This window comes from Nelumbo lutea, chromosome 8 (genome assembly GCF_056320005.1).
Source record: "Nelumbo lutea isolate HS-2025 chromosome 8, American lotus-T2T, whole genome shotgun sequence".
Classification (NCBI taxonomy): domain Eukaryota; kingdom Viridiplantae; phylum Streptophyta; class Magnoliopsida; order Proteales; family Nelumbonaceae; genus Nelumbo; species Nelumbo lutea.
In genome coordinates, this window is record NC_142691.1 from 53,582,425 (window position 1) to 53,607,933 (window position 25,509).

At 43.5% G+C, this 25,509-nt stretch overlaps 1 protein-coding gene across 2 annotated transcripts in view; it reads right to left on the reverse strand.

Moving 5' to 3' along the window:
- Positions 1–551: 551 nt before the first annotated feature.
- LOC148844213 (telomere repeat-binding factor 1-like) overlaps positions 552–25,509 on the reverse strand; it is a 35,125-nt gene continuing 10,167 nt past the window's right edge. For both annotated transcript variants that reach the window (XM_088959062.1, XM_088959061.1), the window contains exons 5-7: positions 9,105–9,188; positions 1,647–1,997; positions 552–779 (exon numbers count right to left, since the gene is read on the reverse strand). In XM_088959062.1, the coding sequence (XP_088815188.1) occupies positions 765–779; positions 1,647–1,997; positions 9,105–9,188 (450 nt within the window). In that variant the 3' untranslated portion in view covers positions 552–764. The remainder of the gene's footprint in view (positions 780–1,646; positions 1,998–9,104; positions 9,189–25,509) is intronic.

Genomic DNA, 25,509 nt, shown 5'->3' on the forward strand with positions numbered 1-25,509 from the left:
TTGGATTGACTACAGTAAGAATATGGCAAAATCTATAGTTTATACTAGAAAGGTAGAAATATCTCTCAGGTTTCACTAAGCAACTTACCGTTCTATATAACTGCAAGGCCCTCCTACAATGCTAACCAAATAAGGGGTTCGACTATGATACCGGAAAATTAACCAATCTGGTGGTTATTTATCAATTCCGGCAGCATAGGTTATTCTCCAAATGAGATGATCAATACGTTAGCGTTGGTCAATAATACAAAAGTGATGGTACTGTAATTCCATTACTAGATCAAACGGTATTGATTTGTTAGGTAAAAAAATCAGTTGAAAGCTGAATAGCATTGGTCATTAAGGTATGCTAAGTCTGTCATCCCCTATCTCAAAGACCTGTACTGCAACATAAATTCCTTGTCCAATTCAAAACCTCTTGGTTTTCTTTAAACTGTGATTTTCTCCAGATTCTACCTGTAGATTTTCTCCACATTTAGTTCTCAATTCAGTAGATTAGCCTCAAAAAAAGGCACCAAAAAAGAGAGTCCTATCTTAAGAATGAACAACAATTTGTGGAGCCAAAGCCGATTCGGAGATTTTTATGAGCAAGGTTATCATCATAGATGAAAATGATGAATCCTGCATTTGACTATTTTACAAGCCTTACCATATTTACAGACATGTTTACAGGAAAATGAAGACATACAGACAATCTTTCAAGTCAATATATTCCCCAACCTTGCATCTTCATCACTCAAGATAGCCCATTTGGGAGGTTTCAGTCATGCATGAATCATCTACACATTTGGAAATGAAGTTAAAAGCCAAAAGAACACTGTAAGGTTTTAACACAAATAGTCTGGTAGCTAATACAGAAAATCTTATATATATATATATATATATATATATATATATATATATATATATATATATATATATATATATATATATATATATAAGAGATATAAAAAGATGGAATTTATTTTGGGAAGAGGGGGGGGGAGCAATAATATTACAAATGGAGGGGTGCATCTGGAATTTTATTTTATTTTATTTTTTTGATCGACGTACATGTGAAGTCATTCTTGGGAACATGAGTAGCCCCAATAGGTGATAAAATGAGAGAGGTGCGGTCAAGAAGCAACATGTCAAAAAAAAATGTGGCAGAAATGTGTATGATGAGATAGATGAGTGGAAAAACCAGAAAAGAGATGATCAAAACTGAAGTCATTCATGGGAACATAGGAGTAGCCCCAATAGGTGATAAAATGAGAGAAAGTAGACATACATGGTTTATTCACATGCATGGAAGACCAACAGCACCTACAAGAAGTGATGACGATGATGCCAACCCCATATGGATATGGCTTTAAACAGAATGGAATGGCAAAACAGGACTCATGTAGCCAACCCCATATGGTTGGGATAAGGCTTGGATGATGACGATGATGCATCAATTGCCCACAAGAAAAACAGAAAGAACAGGTGAAAAAAGCAAGCATAAAAAGCAGATGGCCACCAAGTATTGCAACACAGGTGTCCCATAAAAAATTCATAAAAAAAAAAAGAAAAAAAAATGGTTTTGAACATATAAAAATAAAATCCCATACCTTAAGATGAGTGAGTTCAAATAACTATTCAATATGTGGGAAGAATATTTTTACCAGCTTAGAGGTATTTCTGCCCTTCAATGTCATCATTGCTGCTTCAGCAAAGGCTTGGGCTGCTTCTGCATCAGCTTCTGCAGCATCTGCCTCCCTTGCTGCCTCCTCAGCTTCTGCAATAGCTGCTTCTGCCTCTGCAACAGCTCGAGCAGCAGCAGCAGCAGCCTCCTCTGCGGTCATATTTCTCATCTTTGCTAGCTCAGCATCAATCTGGGATTTAGTAAGAATCTTGCCATCATACTTCTCTGCTCTTGAAGAATCCTTCTGCCTTCCCTCCAGGAGTAACAGGCCAGAGCTTCTTCTTCTTTCTGAGAAAGCCAAGCTTGGTGCAATCCTGTACTTGCGCTTTACCTGTCAAGAGAATGCCAAATTTGAAGATTAGAAACAGAAGATTGAAGATACGCCAGAAACCAAAGTGATAACCTTAGTGCAACAGTGCAACACCCATAGAGTCTCGAAAAATATTGCAACGTTTTTGGCTAGATACTACTCATTCTCCAAGTCTTGCCTTATCTCCCTTCTGCACAAAGAACCTTAACGAGGGACAAATTCCTGAGGTAACATCACAAGCCCTCTTCATCCACACACAAGACCCAGAAGTAAACAACCTATTATCCTACCAAATGAAACCACCATGTATCTTTACCCACCAGCTCATAGTACTCCTTCATTCATGCATAAATAGACAAATATAATAATAGTATAATATTAATGTAAAACGATTATGGTGGTTAGAGCTAATGAACACCTGTAACCAGCTCGGTTTAACTTGTTAAGGACAGTGTTTTAAAAGCGCAAGGTGCAAGGGCCAATTTGCGCCTGAGGCGAGAGGTGCAAGGCAAAGCGCGTGCCTTTTTGAAGCAAGGCGCAAAAATTAAAAAAAAATGCTAAAAATAAAAATATCAGATAATTCAAAAAATGCCAAAATTAAAAAAAAATGCAAAAAAAATATTAAACATGATATTAATAAGAAATGTAAACTTAAATGTAAAAATTAATAGTTTAAAAAACCTATTATCTAAAATTAAAATACATAAACATAACTTGTAAAGCATATTCAAATGAAAATTTAAAAATAAAATCAAACATATAAAACATTTTCAAGCATGTAAAGCCCACAATCTCTTTTTTTCCTCAATTGCATTACTTCAAGTAATGTGATGTAAAACATATTACATTCCTGATTCTTTAAAAAACCTATTATCTAAAACTAAAATACATAAACATAACATGTAAAGCATATTCAAATGAAAATTTAAAAATAAAATCAAACATATAAAACATTTTCAAGCATGTAAAGCCCATAATCTCTTTTTTTCCTCAATTGCATTACTTCAAGTAGCTAATGTGATGTAAAACAAATTACATTCCTGATTCTACGAGTCACCTTTGTGCCATGCCCCTCGAGGCAAGCCCAAACAAGTCCATGTGTCGTGTCTTAAATTCTTAATTCTCACACAAAAGATAATGATTTTATAATTTTAATTGCCTTTCAAGAAGATATTTTATTAAGATGAATGAATGAACAACATTAGCAAATAGGGGGTTCTTGGAGGTTTGGTGAGCAAGCGAGTCGGAGGTGTGATTGGGGGTCCAAGGGCGGAGCCCCTGGCCCAACCACTAGGCTCAAAAAAACAGAAAAAAAAAACGTACAATTTTCAAAAGGCGCACGCCTGGCCAATGCACAAGGCGCACCAGGCGTGCGCCTTTTGAAAGTCTTGCGCCTAGGACCTAGGCGAGGTGCCTACCCTAAAATGCACCTCGCCTGTGTGCCTAAGGCGCGCCTTTTAATCACTGGTTAAGGATAAGATGAACGAGAAATTGGAAAGAAGTGTGTCGTCTGCTCAACGCAGATTTTTTTTATTTATCAATAACTGAATTACTTCATTAAAAATTAAAAGAAAAAAGATACAATACAATCAGGAAAGGAAGAGATAAACTCTCTTAGATCTCCCTAAAAAGAAAATTACAACAAAGCCCAAAACATATGTAATAATAGTATAATATTAATGTAAAACGATTAAGGTGGTTAGACCCAATGAACACCTGTAACCAGATTGGATTAACTTGTTAAGGATAAGATGAACGAGAAATTGGAAAGAAGTGTGTCGTCTCCTCAAGGCAGATTGTTTTTCTTTTCATTTATCAATAACTGAACTACTTCATTAAAGATTAAAAGAAAAAAGATACAATACAATCAGGAAAGGAAGAGATAAACTCTCTTAGAACTCCCTAAAAAGAAATTTACAACAAAGACTAAAACAAACAATCTCTTCCCACTCCTTGTTTGGCCACTGCATCAGCAAAAGAATTGCCATCTCTTTTCACCCATTGAAATCTAACTTCCATACCAAGTGTCATCCACTTGAATTTCCTATTTCATTAAAATAATTCCACCAACTCACATCCTCATTTTGCAGCCAGCTTATCGCTAAATGTGAATCTCCTTCAATGATCAATTTCCAAACGATCAACTCCTTAGCCCTTATAACACCTTCCATTATGGCCAAGATTTGAGCCCTCAAGGAACCACAAACACCAATTGGACCTGAAAAAAAGGCTAGAATTACACCTCCAATGCCTGAAGGACTGAGATTTCTAATGCAGGAGCTGAAGAATCAAATTTGGAATTTTCTAAAATTTTCTATAGTTTTGTATACTTGGACAGTATGGGTATTTTCATCATTTTAACTAGTCTTGTGTGGGGCCAGGGCTATAACATCTTGTTCCTCTAATTTAGTAGGGCTTATCTTTAATAATGCAGGAGCTGAAGAATCAAATTTGGAATTTTCTTAAATTTTCTATAGTTTTGTATACATGGACAGTATGGGTATTTTCGTCATTTTAACTAGTCCTGTGTGGGGCCTGGGCTATAACATCTTGTTCCTCTAGTTTAGTAGGGCTTGTCTTTCAATTTTCAGTTTATTTGCATTAGTGGATAGGTGTATTCTCTTCTTTCTGAAGCTAGTGAATGAATGAATGAATGAAGATTTCTTTAGAGCAAGTTTGCTGTATGGAGTGATTCCTACAAACCCTGGAATGATTCTAGGACCCCTTGGAGTGATTCCTTGGGATTCCCCTCTCATTTCTCTTTCTCCACCCCTTCTCCTCCCTCTCTCTCTCACACACACTCTCTTACTCTCTTTCTGTCTTGTGATAGTCTGTTCCAGCCCTACTGCATCAGTTTTGGTATCAGAGCATCAGGTTTCAAATGGCTCATTACCATGGTAGAAACATGAGAGGAAGATTAAGTGAACAAGCTAAAGAAGAGTTGTTGCTTGCACTTATTAATCAAGTGGACACCCTAGAAGCTCAAGTCAAAATGTTGATGGAAGAACAAGTGTTCCACATGGAGAAACTGATGCAGTAGGGCAGGAACAGACTATCACAAGACAGAAAGAGAGAGTAAGAGAGAGAGAGAGAGAGAGAGAGAGAGAGACAGTGTGTGTGTGTGTGTGTGTGAGAGAGAGAGAGAGAGAGAGAAAGAGTGTGTGTGTGTGTGTGTGTGTGTGAGAGAGAGAGAGAGAGAGTGGGGAGAAGGGGTGGAGAAAGAGAAATGAAAGAGAAATCCCAAGGAATCACTCCAAGGGGTCTTAGAATCACTCCATACAGAAAACTTGCTCTAAAGAAACCTTCATTCATTCATTCATTAGCTTCAATTTATAGAGTGACATGTGTGGCCCGGAATAATGTTCACCATAATTACAAAAATGCCATTCCTTGTCTTGTGCATCAAGAAACACAATAACTTTCTATCTACTAATGCAAATAAACCAAAAATTGAAAGACAAGCCCTACTAAACTAGAGGAACAAGATGTTATAACCCAGGCCCCACACAGGACTAGTTAAAATGACGAAAATACCCATACTATCCAAGTATACAAAACTATAGAAATTTTAAGAAAATTCCAAATTTGATTCTTCAGCTCCTGCATTAATTTCCTTCACTACTACCATCAACTTTCAGCTTAATGAAGGCACCAACCAACAGGGACCAAGAACACCTGATAGCAGCAGTATGAAGAGCTGAGTTAGCCACTTCCCACACAGGTCATGAGGATTGGATTCCTCTATCAATAAGGTCAACTTTATAGATTTTGCCTGGGGAAGCTAGGTTGAAAGGATTTCTAATTGAGAGTCTGAGCATTCCCATCTTTCCAGCAATTTTATCTTGGCATCTTGTAATTGCATTGACTGAAGCTTATACCTTGTGAAGTTTGGAAAGTGAATCTCTAATTCAGATGAACAGTTGCTTGGTCATCAAGTCCAGACGAGGCATTTTAGATTTTTTGGGGGGAACACTAGGTGGACTTATCTTGTGAAACTATGCCTAGATCAATATTGGACCACTACTCCATAGTCTTAGCTCAAGAGAATTTAGTTGGACCAATCCCTTTGCATTTTGAGAATATATGGCTTATTCACCCTTCATTTGTTAGAAAAATCAATGATTGATGGGAGGAGAAAGTTGAAGCCAGACGGAAAGGATAGAGATTCTGCAAAAAGCTTCACTAGTTGAAAGGGAGCCCAAATCCTACCATCTGAGCCAGAAGGTAGTTTTTGGAGGCAAAAGTCTCATCAACTTTGGTTGGACCAGAAGACCGAAATACTTCCTATTTCCATAAGAGCCTCTATGGCTGATTTGTCTAGAGTGAGTGAGTGACCACTCTTTTTACCCCCAATTATTTGTCAGGAGAGGAAAATTTGATGTTGACAGCTATACCAACTCCGGAGGAAGTCCATCAAGTCCTTTTCAGTATAAGAAAGCTCAAATCCCTGGGGCCTGATGGTATGCCTGCTCTCATCTATCAAGAATTTTGGGTTCTTATGGGAAGTGAGATCGTAAAATTTGCCCAAGAATTCTTTGCCAATAAAAATTACCTTTTTTAAAAAAAAAATGTGCTAATTATCTTAAGTCTCATAGATGGGGTTCAGTGTACCTGGCCTTAAAGTTAGATATGGCTAAAGCCTATGACTTCTGTTGGCCATCCTCTCAGCTTTAGGTTTTTCTCCTGACTTCTGTGCCATTATTACGGAATATATTTCCTCCATCCTATTCTGTGCTGATTAAAGGCATCCCAAAAAGATACTTCTACCCTTCTAGATGTCTCAGATAACCTCTTTCCCCCTATCTTTTCATTCTAGCTATGGAGGGTTTCTCTCATATGATTTGTAAGGCTGAAGAGGAAGGATTAATTAAAGAAATCAAATTTTCCAAAAATACCCCTTTTGGTCTTTCATTTTGCAGACGACGTCATGCTTTTCTTGAGGATGCATAGGGATGAGATGGATAATTTATAAATTCTGCCTAGCCAGGCCTCCTGTCTAGCAAGAACATACACCTGAGATGCCAAAGGATGATCCAAAGACAATTACACATAGGCAATCTTTCTCCTCCCTCTAAGTACTTGGGTGTCCCAATCATCTGGAATAGAAGAAAGCATGATTCTCTAGATTTTGTCATCAATAACTTAATAGCCAAGTTAAGCCAGTGGAAGGCTTCTACCCTCCCACAAGCTGGTAAACAAGTCCTAATCCAATCAGTTCTCCAACCTTCCCCTATTCATTGTATGAGTGAGTATCATGAGTTTCCCAGCTAAAACAACTGATCAAATACAAAACCATGAGGGATTTTTAGTGAACTCTACTTAAAATAGCCATAAATTTCAGTGGTGTTATTGGAATAAATTTTGTCAACCAAAAAGTCTTGGGGGCCTAGGATTCAGAGTCACTAAGAAGCTAGTTTGGAGGTTCCTTACTGAACAACATTCTCTTTCTGCTTTGCTGTAGAAATCCAAGTATGTTCTGAAGCATAAGTATTTCCCCTTTCTCATTAAATCCTCTGCTCCTTTCAGGAAGTCTGTTGCCCTGATTATTAGGGAATTTCATAAGGAGGTACGGTATCTGGTAAACCCCTCTTCTCATGAAGGGATCCACCACCTCCCTTGAATCAGACAAACTGATACTTTTACATGTTTCCACAACCTGCTCCCCGCTCTTCTTATTCTATCACCTTTGAGGAGCTTATGGACCAGTAAGGTAACTGAAATCACAAACTGCCTTATCAACTTTTTCAACCTGATATAGTCATTCAGATTCTTAATACTTCTATTTACCTTCTGAATCATCAGTTCTTTGGGTTTGATGTCCAGGTAAGAATGGAAGTTTTACATCCCAACAAGAACACCTAGCCATTTGGAAGTTACCGGTTCCTCCTCGCTATCATTTGTTCCTTTGGAGAGTTATTAATGGTTTTCTTCCAACTAAAGATAGACTAACCTCGGATTTGACTGAAAATCTGTGCTGTTTGTGGCTTGTGCCACCAAGAGAAAGAATCTGCTGTGCATTTATTTTATGACTGGTTGTTTGTTTATAATATTCTTTTTGCTTCAAAATGGAATCTTATACTCTCTAACATTTTCCATGGTTCCTGGTTAATTGTTTTATAGATTTAGCCCGAACCTTTAAAAGTCATTCGGACTGACAAATTATTAAGTTGGTTGGCTATTCTGTCTATTATATTTGGTTAGCTCATAATGAACTCATTTTAAAGATCATATTGTGAAACCCGATTGGATTCTCAACCGGGTTAACTCTTTGTTTAACTCCTTCCCAATTACTTTGAAGAATTCTTTGGCTCCAAGACCCCTCCCGTTATAGTGAGTGACCCAGGTCCCTTGTATTGACTGTTTTCAGTTTCAGTTATACTATTTACGGAAGGGGGAACCTTCTCCGCTAATGCCAGTTCTTATGGTGTATTGTGCTTTTCTCGCCATACTTCTTTTATAGGGGCTTATGGCAGCCATTTTGTAAGCTCGGGGATGGCAGATGAAGCTGAACTCATGGCGGTCTATCAAGGATTAAAATGTACTGCTCAGAACTGCTGAGAGGGGTTTCATAAAGTTTACTTTGATGACAGCAATTTTGGAAAGAGGGGTCTTTAGAGATGAGGATAGTCAGGTAATGGCAATGTTTTCTGCCCCAGTTGGAGTAGGAGACTACAAGAGGAGAGCTCTTGGCTGTCTTTAGGTATTGCAGTGGGCAAGAGAAATGGACATGAATAGAGTTTTAAAGTGAAATCATTAGGGGTACTCTCCAGAAAGGTACCAACCAGCTGGTTGGTAAGGTCTCCTGCTGGTCGTAGTGGAGACTTGGGATCAAATCCCGCCTGCACCTAGGTTGGGGGATAAGGCATTTCTGATCTTCTCATCTTATGATTAGCATAAAATTCTCCCTTCGGTTTTATCGTTGTGTGTCAATTATGTAACAGACCAAGAAACTTGAGAATATGAAAGAAAAGGAATTTTGGAAAGATGTATACCAATATATCAAAAGAATGGTATGACTAGCAAAGTTTCCTGTTCCTGCACATGTAGTAATCAATCATGTTGCTTGAATGCTAAACCAATCAATTTTCCTAGAATCATTCCTAAGAGATATGGTGCACGAATTATTACCTTAATTAATTTTCCACTTGCAGTCAAATATTTCAACTTTGCTGACAATAGCCTTTTGAAGTTTGGTGGTGCCCAGTATTGATCCTACATAATGAAAATGAAAAAAGGTTACAAAATAATGAAAATCAATAAAGGGTGGAGTTGTATGCTGTGCTTCATGGACTACAATGGGAAAGAGAAATGAATCGACTAATCTAATCTAATCACATAGGGTGACTCTGAGGCAGTAACTGCATGGTTGAAAATTAGTGAGAAGGCGGGATAGGCTTTAGGAATGAGTTAAACAGATCAATTGGTTGGTAAGGAACATGAATGTCAAAATACAATGGGTTCAACATTCTGCAAATGGAATGGCTGATAATTTAGCAGAGCAAGGGGCTTTTACAAATCAACTGTATTGGGCTTGCTTATAATCTGTGTATCTTACCAGGTGTAGGGTAACAATCGCTACCCCACTCAGGTTGTTTGTAGTGTATTGTAATATTTCTGATATCTCATAATAAAAATGTTCAATTGTTTATCAAAAGAAAATAATGAAAATCAATAACAGTTAGACGTTAGAACTGTTTTAAAAACAATTAAGATGATGAGAAGCATTTCATTTATAGGAAGAACAAGTTGAAACACTTGCTATGAAACTTGAGTTAAACATTGCATATGGTCTCCATTAAACTTTAATATAAGAAAATTTACATTGGTATTTATCAAGCTTGACAAAACAATAAATTTAATTAGTCGTGTGAGGGCAGAGATTGGTCAAGCAATGGTAGACCAAACTTGTATTCTATCACCATCCTTATTGAGCAGGTTCAAAAAAAGGACATTTTGCAAAGAAGCTTGGATAAAAGAAGTTGGGGTGGTTTAAATGTGAAGGCTTCAATGCAGAGGGAAGGTTTGATGTTTAAAAGGGCTCTTTTATGAAAAAGTGTGAGAAGAGGAAAAGAAGGGAAAGACATGTGGGAATGGGTGGTTACGAGATTTGTGAGAGATGAGGGTTCAAAGTCCTTGGGAGATAGAGTGGTTCCAGTTTATTTAAGGGATATACTCCGATTACAATATTGAAGTCAATTTGACTTGTCATGTACAAAGTTGAAGCCTTTTTTTAATTCAAAAGAGATGAATACAAGAGAGAGTTCATCGTACAAAAAAATTCTGTACATATGAACACCATTAGGGCTCACCAAAAAAAATAGCATTCAGAAAAGAAGAAGAGAGAGGGTCATCCTTAAAGAGAAGATTGATAGACAGTCATGATCCTAAGCTTCCAATGATCTGATTAATCAACATCTCTTAATTTTGCTTTTGATCAAACACTCTCCTGTTCATTTCACCCCAGACAGCCCAAATTACAGCCAAAGGAATTGCTGCCCATAAAATATTCCCTTCCTTGAACATGCCTCCAACCTTCCAGCTTTCAAAAAGGAGCTTCATTGACATAGGCATACAGATTTGGAGGCATATGGCTTTGAGAAAATAAGACCAGAATATTGAAAAGAACTTACAGTGAATGAAGAGATGGTTAGAAGTCTCTGGTTCTTGGTTGCGAAGTACACACCTTAAATCAGGCAACACCAATCCTTTTATGATCAGCATGTCCTTTGTGAGACATTTCTCTTTGGCTGCCAACCAAGATAAAATTTTGATTTTCGAAGGGGCAACCCCCACCCCAAATTGCTAAGCTAGGGAAAGAGCTGGTGTGCCGATCTCAGGCCTTTGTAAAAAGATTTGATTCAAAAGGCACCTAACTTTGACCATTGCCGTAACCATTGATCTGGAAGTTGTGGATTTAACCTTAAATTCTGTAATAAGGAGAGCATTTGAATTATTTGAGACAACTCCCAGACATTAAAATTTCTTCTAAAAGAAGGGCACCACAGCACTGAATCTCCTTGCAGGTGTAAGAAGCAGCAACTGAAATCTCTTTATCAGAAGCCAGCAAAAACAAATCAGGGAAGACTTCTGATGGAGGACGATTTGGCCCGACCTCGTAGCACGGGTACACGTGGGCGTGACCTTGCTCAAGCGATGACTCCAGGGAATAATCCCAGGTTCCCATGGTCTGCATTGGGCAGTTCACCATTCCCCTCTCGGTGGACGGAGTCCCCAGCCTGAGCATGCCGCGAGCAACGGCGCCTGTGGGTGTTCCCCTGCCTACCTCGGTCGAAACGACCTTTGCTGAACCAACTGTCATCCCTCTAGTGACCAGCCAGAGCCAGCTCGACGATTTGATGTAGTGCATGCGGGCCATGCAAGCCCAAGTGAAGCAGCTCCAGCAACACCAGCTTTATCAGCAGCAAGTGCTACACCACGTCTCCCAGTACCAGTATCAACAGCAATACCCTCAGCTGCCTCAACCTCAGCTTCAGGAACCGCAACTCCCTCCTCGGCACCCAGTCTCACTGCGGGCTAGGTCTCGCCGCCAGGAGGAGCACCTTTCTCGCCAAGGGGAGGCCCCCCAAAACCCTCCTAAGAGCCAGGCCTCCTCCCGCGACAAAGAAAGAAAGACCGCCCACTCCGGTCTCACCGCGGGCAGTTAGGTCGAGAGGACCTCAGCTCGCCAGGTCCACGTCACCTCAACCCTCAAAGCCCGATACCCCGTTCCTAGAGAACCGGTTCAAGATCCTGGCCGCAGGCTCCAAGCAGGATTCCTCTGTCCGCAGCCATCACCAGTGGCCTGAACTACTTCCTGCACACACCATTCCTGACAGCACAAAGGTTAGCAGCACGAACGTCGAGCCCACCAAGAAGCAGAGACACCGCCGCCGAGCTCGCCAATCTGCCACCCACAACCTGCCCGAGCTCGAAGGCAGAGAAGAGGTAAGCTCAGGCAAAGCTAAGGCTCCCCTCCTTTCAATTCCATCCCCCCTGTCTTCCAAACTCCTGGCAGTCCCAATGCCTAAAGACTTCAAGCTCCCCCCTCTTGACAAGTATGACGGGTCGTTTGACCCAAATGACCACGTAGATGCCTTCTAGTCGCAGATGCACCTGGCGAGAGCTAGTGAGTCGTGCATGTGTGTGGCCTTCTCCACTACTTTCAGAAGAGTAGCCCGCACATGGTACCGGAACCTGGCACCCGGATCAATAAGAAGTTGGGCGCAGTTCGCGCAAGCCTTCACGTCCCACTTCGTCACCAGCAAGCGGTGCCCGCGAAATGAATAAAGCCTCCTCAACATAGTGCAGAGAGAGGGAGAATCCATCCGAGGCTATATCAAGTGGTTCAATGATGTGTGCATGCAGATACCACGCCTGGACCCCATCGTGCGCCTCGCAGCAGCCAAGAAAGGTGTGACGCATAAAGAGTTCAAATGGCACATGGTCGTCAACCAACCGGCGACCATAACCAAATTCCTTAAGCTCGCAAACAAGTTTATAGCCACGAAGGAAGAGATCAACCAGAAGGGCGAAGGCGTGCCCAAGAAGAGAAAAAGGGAAGAAGAGCCTTCCAGTCAAGGGGACAGCCGAAAGAAAAAAGATGCAGCTCGGGGGGCAAAGCCGGGTCAGTCGTTCCGAGCTCCTGTAGCGAACCGAACTGATTACACCCCACCAAACGCGAAGCAGGCCGAAATCCTGATGGCGATCAAGTACACCCCGTATGTGAAGTGGCCACCCTGTTTGATGGGGAATTCCAATGAGAGAAATAAGTATTTGTACAGTAGTTTTCACAGAGATCACGGTCATAGTACCGAAAATTGTAAGAACCTACGTGACAAGATAGAAGAGTTCATCCGTCGCGGATATCTAAGGAACTTTGTACAAAACAATAATAATGATAGTAATAAAACAGGTCGACGAGGGGAGCACGGTAAGGACACTCCCGAGTCTAGCAACAGGCCGGCCGAACAGTCGTAGAAGCAGCCTCCGGAAGAGAGACCAGTTCGGGGCACCATCCACGTGATAGTGGGAGGCTCGATCGTCGCGGGTTTTACTTCAACGGCAACTCGGACGTCAGTTCGTGAAGCTACTCGAGAAGAACAGAATCCTCCGAAGCGGTCAAAGACAAAAGAGCCAATTTTCTTCACAGAAGATGATGCACGAGGGGTCCATTACCCTCACGACGACGCGCTTGTGATAAAGCTGAGGATCAACGACTTCGAGGTCAAGCGCATACTCGTTGACTCGGGTAGCTCGACGGATATTCTCTTCAAAGCCGCATTCGACCAGCTTTAGTTGCAGGGAAGTGACTTGAAGCCCGCGAACACTCCTTTGGTGGGCTTCAGCGGAGAAGAAGTCAGGCCCCTTGGGAAAGTGACAGAACCTGTGGAAGTCGGCACATGGCCCTGCGTAGTCAGACTCAACCACAACTTCCTGGTGGTCGCGACCCCCTCCCCATACAATGCCATAATAGGTCAGCCGATCACCCATGTCCTATGAGCGGTGGTCTCCACTTATCATTTGGCAATGAAGTTCCCTACATACTTCGGTGTGGGGGTAGCGCGGGGCGACCAGCTCGAGTCCCGCAAATGCTATGTCGCCGCCCTAAAGGGAAAGACCAAGGTGGCCGACGACCTCGAACTGGAGCGACCTATAGAGCAAGGCGAAGAACGAGCTGCACCCACGGAAGAAACAGTCGTTGTTCCGACCTTAGCCGCAAACCCAGCTCGGACACTCCAGATCGGTGCTTCCATCCAGGAACCTCTAAGATCCAAACTGGTAAATTTCTTACTTCAAAATTTAGATGTTTTTGCATGGTCCGTGGCAGAGATGCCCGGTATAGACCCTAACCTTATAACTCACAAGTTAAATGTTGATCCTGTAGTTAGGCCCGTTAGACAGAAGAAACGCAACCTAGCCCTTGAGCGGTGGAAAGCGGTCAACGAGGAGGTCGAGAAGCTCCTCGCAGCTGACTTCATAAGAGAAGTCCACTACCCGAGCTGGGTAGCCAACCCCGTTCTGGTAAAGAAGGCTAACGGCAAGTGGCGCATGTGCGTCGACTACACCGACCTAAACCGAGCCTACCCGAGAGACTGCTTCCCGCTCCCCAGAATTGACTGTTTGGTGGATGCGACCTCAAGGCACGAGTTGTTGAGTTTCTTAGACGCCTATTCGGGCTATAACCAAATCAAGATGGACCCGGCAAACGAAGAAAAGACTACCTTCATCACGGAGTTCGGTCTATACTGTTACAAGGTTATGCCCTTCGAGTTGAAAAACGCAGGGGCAACCTTTCAAAGGCTTGTAAATAAGTTGTTTGCGCCACTAATTGGCAGAAAAGTAGAATGCTATGTAGACGACATGCTCGTCAAAACTCAATTTTCGCATGAATTAATACAAGACTTGCATTCTGTTTTTTAAATTTTGCGTATGTTTAATATGAGATTGAACCCAAACAAGTGTGTATTCGGTATGACCTCGGGTAAATTCCTAGGATATATCATTAACTGGCGCGGCATTGAAGCCAACCCGGATAAGATTAAGGCCATCTTAGATATGAGACCACCCCGAAAGTTGAAGGAGGTACAGAGGTTGAATGGCCGCATAGCCGCCCTGATCCGCTTCATGTCTAAATCAGCGGACCGTTGTCCGCCATTCTTTAAGGCAATTAAGAGCAAAGGGTTCGAGCGGACCCAAGACTGCCAGCTCGCGTTTGACGAGCTCAAGAAATACGTCGCTAGTATGCCAATCTTAACCCGGCCCGAGGAGGGCGATGTTTTAGATCTATACCTCTCGGCGAGCGACGAAGTGGTCAGTTTGGTACTAATAAAGGAAGTAGATCGGGTCCAGCGACCCATCTATTATGTTAGTAAAGTATTGAGGGAGCAGAGACAAGATATCCAGAGATAGAGAAGCTAGCATACACACTGGTAATTGCAGCTCGGAAGCTTCGCCCATACTTTCAGGCTCACACTGTTATCGTCCTCAACGACAAACCTCTAAGGCAAGTCTTACTTAAGCCCGAGGTCTCTAGTCGGTTGACGAAGTGGGTCGTTGAGCTCAGCGAGTACGACCTCCAGTACAAGCCGCGAACTGCCATTAAGGCTCAAGCCTTAGCAGATTTCATCGTCGAATGCACATTCAGTTCCGAAATTCCCAGGCCGGTTGAGCACGAGGTCCCCAGTTCGGGCGAGCCCGAAGCTCCCAAGTCAGTTGAGTCCGAGCCCTGTGAGGTAGCAACCAGTGTGGCATCTCTCCTAGTTCGGCCAAGCGCGAGCTGGGATGAGGAGCCTTAGATCCTTCACGTAGATGTCTCCTCGAACCAACAGGGCAGCGGAACCAGAATAGTCCTACACGGCCCAAGTGGCACGAAACTGGAGTATGCGCTACGCTTCAAGTTCGCGGTATCTAACAATGAAGCGGAGTACGAGGCGTTGATAGCCGAACTAGCCTTAGCCAGAGAAGTAAAAGCCAAGCACATCGTTATCTGTAGCGACTCCCAGCTCGTGGTCAACCAGGTCACTGGCGAATACGAAGCTCACGGGCCTACCATGGACGCCTACTTAGCCAAAGTCAGAGAGGCCCTGGTCAACTTCCAGTCACACTTGATCAGACAAATCCCTAGGTCGGAGAACGCCGAGGCCGACGCCCTATCCATGTTAGCCAACACCAGCGATATCACCATGAGAACCGTGTACATAGAGGACCTGCCTCGGCCTAGCATTCTCGGGGGGGAAAAGGAGGTCGCTCCCATCGTTCAAGCAGAGTCGAGCTGGATTGACCCGCTCACGAGCTTCTTGCTACACGGAACCCTCCCTGCAGATAGCAATACAGCCAAAAGGGTGCAGCGCCAGGCAGCCAAATACGTCATGATAGACGAACGGCTATACCAGAGATCTTACACGCTCCCCTACCTGCGTTGCTTGCTACCTAACGAAGCCGAACTCGTACTCCGCGACACTCACGAGGGTCTGTGCGGCGAACACTTGGGGGGCAGGGCCCTCACCCAAAAGGCACTTCGACAAGGGTATTATTGGCCAACGATGAAGGCAGATGCCATTGAGCTCGTTAGAAAATGTGACAAATGCCAAAAGCACGCCAATATTCACCACCAACCTGCTGTCGACCTCAAGTATCTCACCAGCCCGTGGCCCTTCGCACAATGGGGCATCGATCTACTCGGGCCATTCCCGCCAGCAATGGGTGGGAGGAAGTTCTTAGTAGTAGCGGTGGATTACTTCACCAAGTGGGTAGAGGTTGAACCCCTTGTAACGATCACAACCCGGAACGTCCAAAACTTCTTTTGGAAGAACATCGCGTGCCGCTTCAGGTTACCTCGGGTACTGATTCCTGACCATGGCAAGTAGCTCGAGGACATCAAATTCCAAGATTGGTGCCAAGACATGGGGATCCGACAGAACTTTACTTCAGTCGCACACCCTCAAGCAAACAGTCAGGTAGAAGTCACAAACAGAGCCATCCTCCGCGGACTGAAGGCACGGTTAGACCGAGCTAAAGGGTTGTGGGCAAATGAGCTACCAGTGTTCTATGGGCCTATCGGACCACGAAGAAGATCGCCACAGGAGAAACCCCCTTCAACCTCACCTACGGCACCGAAGCAGTTATCCCCGCGGAGATCGAAGTACCTACGCTGTGACTAGAAGCATACAGTGATCAGACGAACAAAGATGAGCTGCGTACCAACCTCAATCTACTTAACGAAGTAAGGGACCTCGCGTACATCAGGACCGCAGCTTACCAGCAGAGCGTAGCCCGGTACTATAAGGCCAGGGTCAAGAAGCGGAACCTCCGTATTGGCAACCTGGTCCTTCGTAAAGTCATGGTACCTGAGACCGGCGCTGGCAAGCTCGGGTCCAACTGGGAAGAGCCTTACTGAATGAAACGAGTGCTCGGGGAAGGAACGTACGAGCTCGAGACCCTCGAAGGAAAAAATGTACCTCGGGCATGGAATATTGTCAACTTAAGACAATACTATCTGTAACAACTGAGTAGGCCACGAGCCACTCCCCGAGCCTAAGGGCCAAAATACCGAGCTAACATGACCTCGGCGCAATAAGACTCAGTCGTCTCCATGACATGGGCGAACTTCAAGGGCAGACCACAAGTCACCCCCCAGCTTACGGGCTAAGGCACCAAGCTAGCCAACACCTCGACACTACATAAGACCTAGCCTCCTTAACGACATAGGCTAAGTACCCTAAATACCCAAGGCATATGCAGCTCGGGTGTAAACCCTATGGCGCGTAGCCCACGCTGGTGTATCGCAGGTTGAACTCGGTAGGGACAACCGATGTCCACCTAACCCAGATGAAGACAGGTCGGGTATATGCCCTACTATGTCACTCACCTCAGTGTGCCCTATCACATCACCCCTACTAAGTATTAGGAGACAGTTCGGAGTGATGGTAGTTAAGGAACATCCACTTCGGGAATTTAACTCGATAGGTTAATAGCTTGGGGTGAGACAATCATTTCGGCAAAAGTAAATTGCACAAACACTAGGTAAAAAATATTTCTTCATTACATAAGCTCCATTACATGAATTTCATTACCTAAATATGTCCTGTACAAAGGAGAATGAAGTCGAGCCCGCAGGCCCAGAATAAAAGGAGCACCTGACTATTTGGGAGGCTCATCAGCCTTACTCGGGGCTTCTTCAGGGGTCTCCTCGGAAGAATCAGTCAAATCGGTAGTGTCAACCTCCCCGTTGCCGCCATCATCTTCAGAGTCTGGATCATCCGCGGCATGGCATGCCATGTCATCCGTGATGTTGAAAGAAGTGAAAGGCACTTATATCCAGGTTGGGGTAGGCACGCCTTATCCACCATCGGCCGAGCTTGAACCCCCTACGGTAGGCCTTCAACATTACGTTATCGAACCTCGACGACTTGACGTAGTCGATGACGGACTGAACCTTGGTATGCTTCAGAGCGTTGTCGAAGATCTCCGTCTTCTCATTAATATCGGCCTTAAGAGACTCCACCTCGTACTCCAAGGCCTCCTTGGTTCCCTCGAGGGCCTGCATCTCGAGCTGTGAAGCCTTCTGAGTCATTTCGAGGCTTTCCACCTCAAGCTTCAGGGCTTCCTGACCAACTCCGAGCCCGTTCACCTCGGCCTTCAGCCTGTCTCGTTCACGGGCCAGCTCCTCCCTCTCTAACGCCAGGGCGTCATTCAGGCTCCTCTGAGCGACAGCAGCACTCTCCAACTGATGGACCATGTCCTGTGTTGCCTTTAACTCGGCATGAGCCACGTGGGATGACTCCTCAGCAGCCAAAGCGCGCCTCAGGTGTTTGTCAGATTGGAAAGTCAAGGCGTGTCGGTCGAGGCTGACCTCGGGATCCAAGATGGACTCCTCCTCCTCTTCGGTGGCCTTGGCAGCTACCCCAGCAGAACTCGGAGCCTCAGCGGCAGCCACGGCTAGCTCATCCACAAACCCCTCCGAAGCCTCAGGCTTTTGGGGTGGAAAATCACCCTCCAGATCTATCATTGGAGGGGCATTGTTGAGCTCGGGCTCAGAGGTGGGAACCCAAGGATGATCGGGGGAGGGGGAGGGAGCCCTCGACGACTCCACACGAGCCTTCTTGGAAGCCTTCTTAGCAGCCCACTTCTTCCTCTTTTTCATTTGGTTGAGGAGCCTAGGAGTCGTAATCCTTTCTTCCTCGTCCATGGGACCTGCAACAAAGTTGGCGTCAGTAAACCCGAAGACACCAAGCAGATAAAAGCAAAGCACCAAAAGATAGAAATAGACCTACCCGGGCTCAAATCGGCCTAAATGAGCTTCTCTTCGGTGATGTACTCCCGATGATCGAGCCCAGCCTGAGCCCACGAATGGAAGGTCTCCCACGTCTACTGGTTGAGGGCGATGTTGGTAGCCTGGGTAGCCACCCTCCAGCTAGTAAAGAAGGGCCACCCCGTGCTGGCCCGAACCACAAAATAGTCCCGCTTCCATGCCGGGACCTTGCTCGGGAACTTATGCAGCAGCCTGAAGCTTGGGCAAGGAGACAAGTAGTAGACATGCCCATGCTCGGGGGGAGCGCTAGAGGCGCTCTTTTTTATTAGCAGTATGGAACAGAGTATGTCTGCGTCCAAAGAGAACTTCCGTTCGCGACAGAGGGAAATGGTTCCCACTAAATTCCGAATGGAATTGGGGTGAAGTTGATCCAGCGTGATGCTGAAATGCCCCAACACCTCGGGGATAAGGGGGTGAAGAGGGAGACAAAGCCCACCGATGAGTTGTTCCCTGGAGATCACGACCTCATCTGGACCGTGCTCCCAGGGGAAATTGCCGGTGGGAAGGCTGTAGGAGTACTCTGAAGGAAGGTTAAACTGCTAAATGAGATCTTGGAGCCTCTCCAGCGTCAGAGTAGAAGGACCGAACTGGTCCGGCATCCAACCTCGATGAGAGGTGGACGACAGTTTACCCGAGGTTGCCCGTGCCTCGTGGGAAGGCCGGGCAGCAGCAAGGTCACCATTACCCGAGGTGCCCGCCTCGGGTCCGTCCGAGAAACTGCCCCCACTAGACATAAGGAAGAATGAACTGAGAAAAAAGAAAAGAGGAAGACTCGAAGACTCACCAGAAAGAGACGAAACCGAGCTGGAGACCTCAGATGCGAGCTCAAGGCGAAAAACACTTAGTGACGAAGAAAAATGGCCAGAATCTTGCTATTTATAGCCACGGGGCCTGGTAGCCAACGGTCAAGATTGGATCGATCCAATAGACCTCAAAGAAACCGGTTGTGAGACTCTCAAGGCGAATTTGGTTTAGCACGTTTTTGGCATCCGCGCAGCATAAAGCGTGTGACGTCCGTGCGTGAATTGCACGAGACACGGGTTTTTCCCTCCGCGCAAACCGAATACCCAATTGGTCCAGCTGCTAAACCGCCCAACGTCACGGCGTGAGAACCGAGCCAAATCCACCCAGCAAACCATGAACTCGCACTGGGAGTGGGGGGCAATTGATGGAGGACGATTTGGCCCGACCTCGTAGCACAGGTACACGTGGGCGTGACCTTGCTCAAGCGATGACTCAATGTGACAACACAGCAGGCACAGCCGCAACTCGATGGTAAAGTCACACCGAGTTCAGTCCAGAAAATCGGCGAGATAGACTACTCGTCAAGAACCACCTAGCCCGCACCTCCTCCCCGGGGCTAAGGTACCCCAAGCTGCCTCCGAGCTCGGAGCCCCTTGACCTCTCCTAATATCCAAGCTCCTCCTAGAGGACCTCAGGCCATTCCCAGACAGGAACACACCGATCCGCTTATAGATACCCCGAGGTGAAGACACCTCGGGCTAGACAGCTCGGCTTTGCTTGCCACAGGCAGCTCGCCGCTTACAAGATAGCCTGGCACAAGGTAACTCGCAGAAGGGTAGCTCGGCATATCGCAGGAGGATCTCCTGCCCAACCACCGTACCCGACAAATCTGAGGGCAGCAGCCATATCCCTCGTCAGACAGCGTCATGCCTGCCACCTTTAGAGGGTGCCTTACACCTGACAGGCACGTACCCTGCGGTGATGGCCCCGCACGTGCAAATTCAACCCAACCAGTAACGGCTGCGGCAAATTGACAGTGGCAGTTATACCTGCCCTGTCAGAGGCCGGTGGACCTGATATAACAGATTTCTATTATAAGGAGCTAATATCAAGGGGGTATCATCTTCTACTCTTACGCTATCTGCACTCTTAGCCTTCATCTTCTCCTTGCTTCTCCTACAGAATACTAACTTAAGCATCGGAGTGTTCCCGTCGGGCAAGCCCCCGGGGATTCTTCTTCTTCTCCATCTCAGGTACCTTCCAGTAGCCATGTAAGTGCCAGCTAGGAGTGACCGGATTGTGCTCCATCAACTTCCATTAAAGGCACATTTGCAAACTAGTTATCCTTCCAAAACATTAGTCCGCCACCCTCTCCTGCCTTGTATTTAATCCCCTCCAGAAAGTGGGGGTACGCTTTGCAGATGCCTCTCCAAACACCACAGCCATAGGGGCAATCAGAATTGGCTATGCACCCCACCCATTATTGAGGAACCCATATTTTTGTGCAATGATTTTCCTCCGCAGATCAAATTTGGAGCCATTTTCACAAGCACATAATCAGATAATCCCACAAATAGCAGCAAGTGTGGGGTATGACCATTGGGAATGTCTGTGCCAGATAGCTCAACAGTGGTGGAGATTGAAATCAACCAAACCAGTGGAGTTCAACAAGTCAGAGTTGAAGAGGAAGCCGTGCTGACCTCCGTGATACAATCGTGTGATTGGTGACGTTGGGGCTGAGTGCATGTGGAAAAAAAACCGAAGCTGATTGAGGGCGAGGAACTCTCCAATTCAGGCAGTTTTGTTGAAATTGTAGAAGGAAAGTTGGGCATAGACTTGGGTAGAAGAAGGTCTGGAGTAAGTGAGGAAGGAGTGATGCAAGAGGAGGGAGTTAGAAGCAAAAGATCTCTGGATCTAAAAAGATAAAATCGTTGGATGTGATAAGAGCCAAAAAGAAGAATGATGTTAATAAGTCAAGTTAATTTTTCGAGAAAAATACGATGTTAGAATTGGAAAAAGGAAATCAATAAGGAATTTAAAGAGGTGAAAAAGCTTAAGGAAAACTCTCTAGCAGTCAATAGATTTAGAAGGAAGAGAAAGCATCGAGAGATTAAGTTTTGAAATGTCTACACAAGATTCAAAAGGGTCACTTTGAAATTGGGTCAAACAAGAAGACACAAAAACATAAAAGGTTTGTAAAGAAGAAAAATAAAGCTCCCAGCCTGGCTACATTGGGTTTTGAGGGCATTCTCTTGTGGGAACAATGTGGTTTTATGCATTCCAGCTTTTTCTCTGTATGGGTTCGGGTATCCTATTAGAATTTACTGTCTTGATAGTTATTTGCCAGGGATCAGGTTGTTTGGCTTTGGGTGTTTTTTCTCTTTTTATTTTATTGGGTAGAGGGTAGGGATTCTTGTTGTTTTATTGGGTTGACTGTTTTGTCAAGGAAGTAAAGCAGGGTTAGGAGTCTTCTTTTCTGTTCTTTCAAGTGATCTCTTGTCACCTTCCTTGTATTAATTTCTTTTTCTTTTAGTAATTTTTATTTTATTAGCAAAATATCTAAAAAGATCAAACCAAGGGTACCCAGCACATATAACTAAGATCAAACCAAGGGCAGTTGGCATATATGACTAAGGCCTTCCCCACTTGAAGGAGTCTTTGAGGGGTGGGGCCAAGTAATAAATTCAAAAGACTGTATAAGAGGAAAAGGGCGACAGTGAAAGTAAAAGATAATCACAAGGGGAGGTTGGAAGCTTCATCATCCAAGACAAATCAAGACTGTTCAGAATTGGGGGAAGTTAACTCTATTGAAGAACTTTCAGAGAGAAATTTCAGGCTTTGAAGGAAATAATTTGGATACGTAGAATGAATGTTCGGAGGGGAAAGAGAGTGGTGATGACTAGATCATTGATCAATCAAGACCTGTAGAAAAGAAATTAGTAGGGGTGTTCACAAGAAGAACCAAACTGATCTGATCCAAGCCGACCCGGTTGGTTTCTCAAAACTTTTGGTCATTCTCGGTTTATAAATATAAACAACCCAATTGGTCAGGTTGGTTTCGGTTTTCAAATCGGAAAACCAAAACTAACCTGAACTGAACTGACTATGGCTAGTGGAGTCTAATACTTCTGGTTTTGGTATAGAAACAATAGGACTCCCTCCACTTTTAAGACTGTATACAATACTTGTTACAAATATAGGCAGTTGGGCTCCACTTTAGTTATTACTTTTTTTGCATTAGTCTTGAAATTGGAAATGGTTGGGCTCCCCTTCATTCATTACTTTTTTGCAATGTCTTGAAGTTGAAGAGACTTACACAAAAATGGCAACTACCTTTTGGTTTGGGGTAATATAGAGGCAGCACTCAACAGCCTATATGACTTAGAAAAAGATGGTGTTAGACTCAAACACGCAATGAGCCAAATCAGCCAATGAGAGCCATATACAATAGGAAAAGGAGACTAAAAATCAATAAATCACCTAGGATAACCAATTGACCATCCTCAAACCGGCCCAACCAAACCAAAAAGTCATCCCTTCATGTTTGGGTCACTTTTCCCTTATAACCAGTCGGTTTCGGTTTACTTGTTTATCAAACTGACCAGGTCGGTTCGATTGAGCAAGAAACCTACAACCGACCCAAGAGGAGTTAGGCAAGGGGATCCACTCTCTCCTTTTCTCTTCACATTGATTGTCGACGTGTTTGGGAGACTCATAGAAATGGCAGATTCTAGAAGCCTAATAAAGGGATTGAGGGTGGGAAGAAAACAAATAGCGATTACTCACTTATAGTTTGCTGATGATACTATTCTTTTTTGTGAAAAATGTGAGATTAGCCAAGTGAGGAACTTGAAAATGGTGGTGCAAATCTTTGAAAGACTGTCCAACCTGAAAATCAATATGGATAAGAGTTGCTTGTTGGGAGTGAATATGGAGGAAAAGGAGATAACAGAAAGTGCAGGCATCTTGGGTTATACTATGTCACAGTGGCCTATGACTTATTTGGGGTTACCTTCAGGAGATATCCAAGAAGGAATAATTTCTAGGACCCTGTGGTACAACGGTTCACCAAGAGGTTGGCATTGTGGAAGAGTAATCATTTGTCCCTAGGAGGAAGAATCACTTTAATCAAATCTACTTTAGCCAATCTACCTATTTCCTACTTATCGGTGTTTGGGATACTAGTTGGGGTAAGTAAAAGCATAGGGAAGGGGAAGCTGATGAGTGATTCCTTGTGGGAGCAAGGGATGACAAGAAGGATCATAGGATAAGTTGGGAGATGGTGTGTAAAGTAAGAGATATGGAGGATTAGGTCTTGGGAACATATAGGAGTGAAATATGGCATTGTTGGGGAAATGGTTGTGGAGACTGCCAATTGATAGAGGTAAGTTGTGGGCAAAGGTAATAGTTAGTATCCATGGATTTGCGATGGATGGTTGGGACTCTAGAACTTCGGCTAAGGCTACAAGAGTTTCTCATTGTAAATCCATTTGTGATATTTTGCCTCTCTTTTCAGGAAATATTCAGGAGTGGAATGTGGTTGTGCTTGCAAAATGGCTTTGGATGTTGCATTGATAGGGACAAGCTATGGGTGAAAATGATTATCAGTATTCATGGTCTTGCAGCTAACAGTTGGAATGTTGGTGTGTTGGCCAAGGCTACAAGAGCTTCCCCTTGGAAGTCTATTCATGCCATCCTTCATTTTTACCGTTTGTCGAGTATAACCCTTGCTCTGGTAATACTGTTAAATTTTGGAGAACTTATGGTTGGGTAATGCAACTCTCAAAGAGCAATTTCCCTCAAGTTTTGCAATTTCAAACTAGAAGAATGAACCTATTGCCTCATTTATTAACCTTCCAATTCAACCTCTGGTTTTGTCTGGGACTTGGGCCTCAGGAGGGGTCATAGAGATTGTGAGGCCAACAATGTCATTACCTTGACACAAAAGCTTGAGAGAATGTATTTGGACCCATCGGGTAATTTTTCTTGTGCTTCTTTCTTCCTATCCCTAACCCAAACTAATGATAGCTAGGGCCAACTTTTCCCAATTAATGAGATTTGGAGTAAGCCTATTCCACCTAGGATTGGTCACTTTTGTTGGGAAGTGATTCTTGGTAGGGGCAATACTTATGACTTGCTCCAAAGGAAAAGACCGAACTGATGCTTTTGTTCTTCCAATTTGGGATTGATTTCTTTGCTTATTTGGGTGCAGACAAGGTTCAAAGTATCAGATATGCTTAGCGTATCGGGAAGGCAATTTTAAGATACATATCGAGATACGCCTTGGATACGCATGCGTATCGGAGAAAAATTAAGATACGCATAGAACCAGCCATATCAGTCAAACATACATGAACATCTAAACAATGTTTATTAAAACTATAATCACATCAATATTTAATAATTCAATTCAACACATGTAACATAATCCAACACAAGATATTAATGTCTATTAATTAAAAAGTATATGATTTTAATTCATACAAAAAATCAACAAAAAATCATATTTGAAGAAAAAATATCAAATGATCTATGTATATAATAGATCAGCCATATATTACAATAAAAAATAATTAATTAATATTTGTTTTTAATTCTGAAAATTACAAAAAAGATCAACAAAAAAATCATATTTAAAGAAAAAAATTATCGAATGATATATGGATATGATAGATCAGACATATATTAAGAATATATTCAATCCTCATGGGAAAATTACAATAAAAAATAATTAATTAGTATTTGTTTTTAATTCTGAAAATTACAAAAAAATCATATTTGAAGAAAAAATATCAAATGATCTATGGATATAATAGACCAGTCATATATTAAGAATGTATTCAAGCCTTATGGACAAATTACAATAAAAAATAAATAATTTATATTTATATTTAATTCTGAAGTTGTAGAAAATTGTGCAAAAAAGTTGTATGGAAGAATTAGGTGAAAAAAGGTTTCTGCATGTTTAATGGGTTAAGA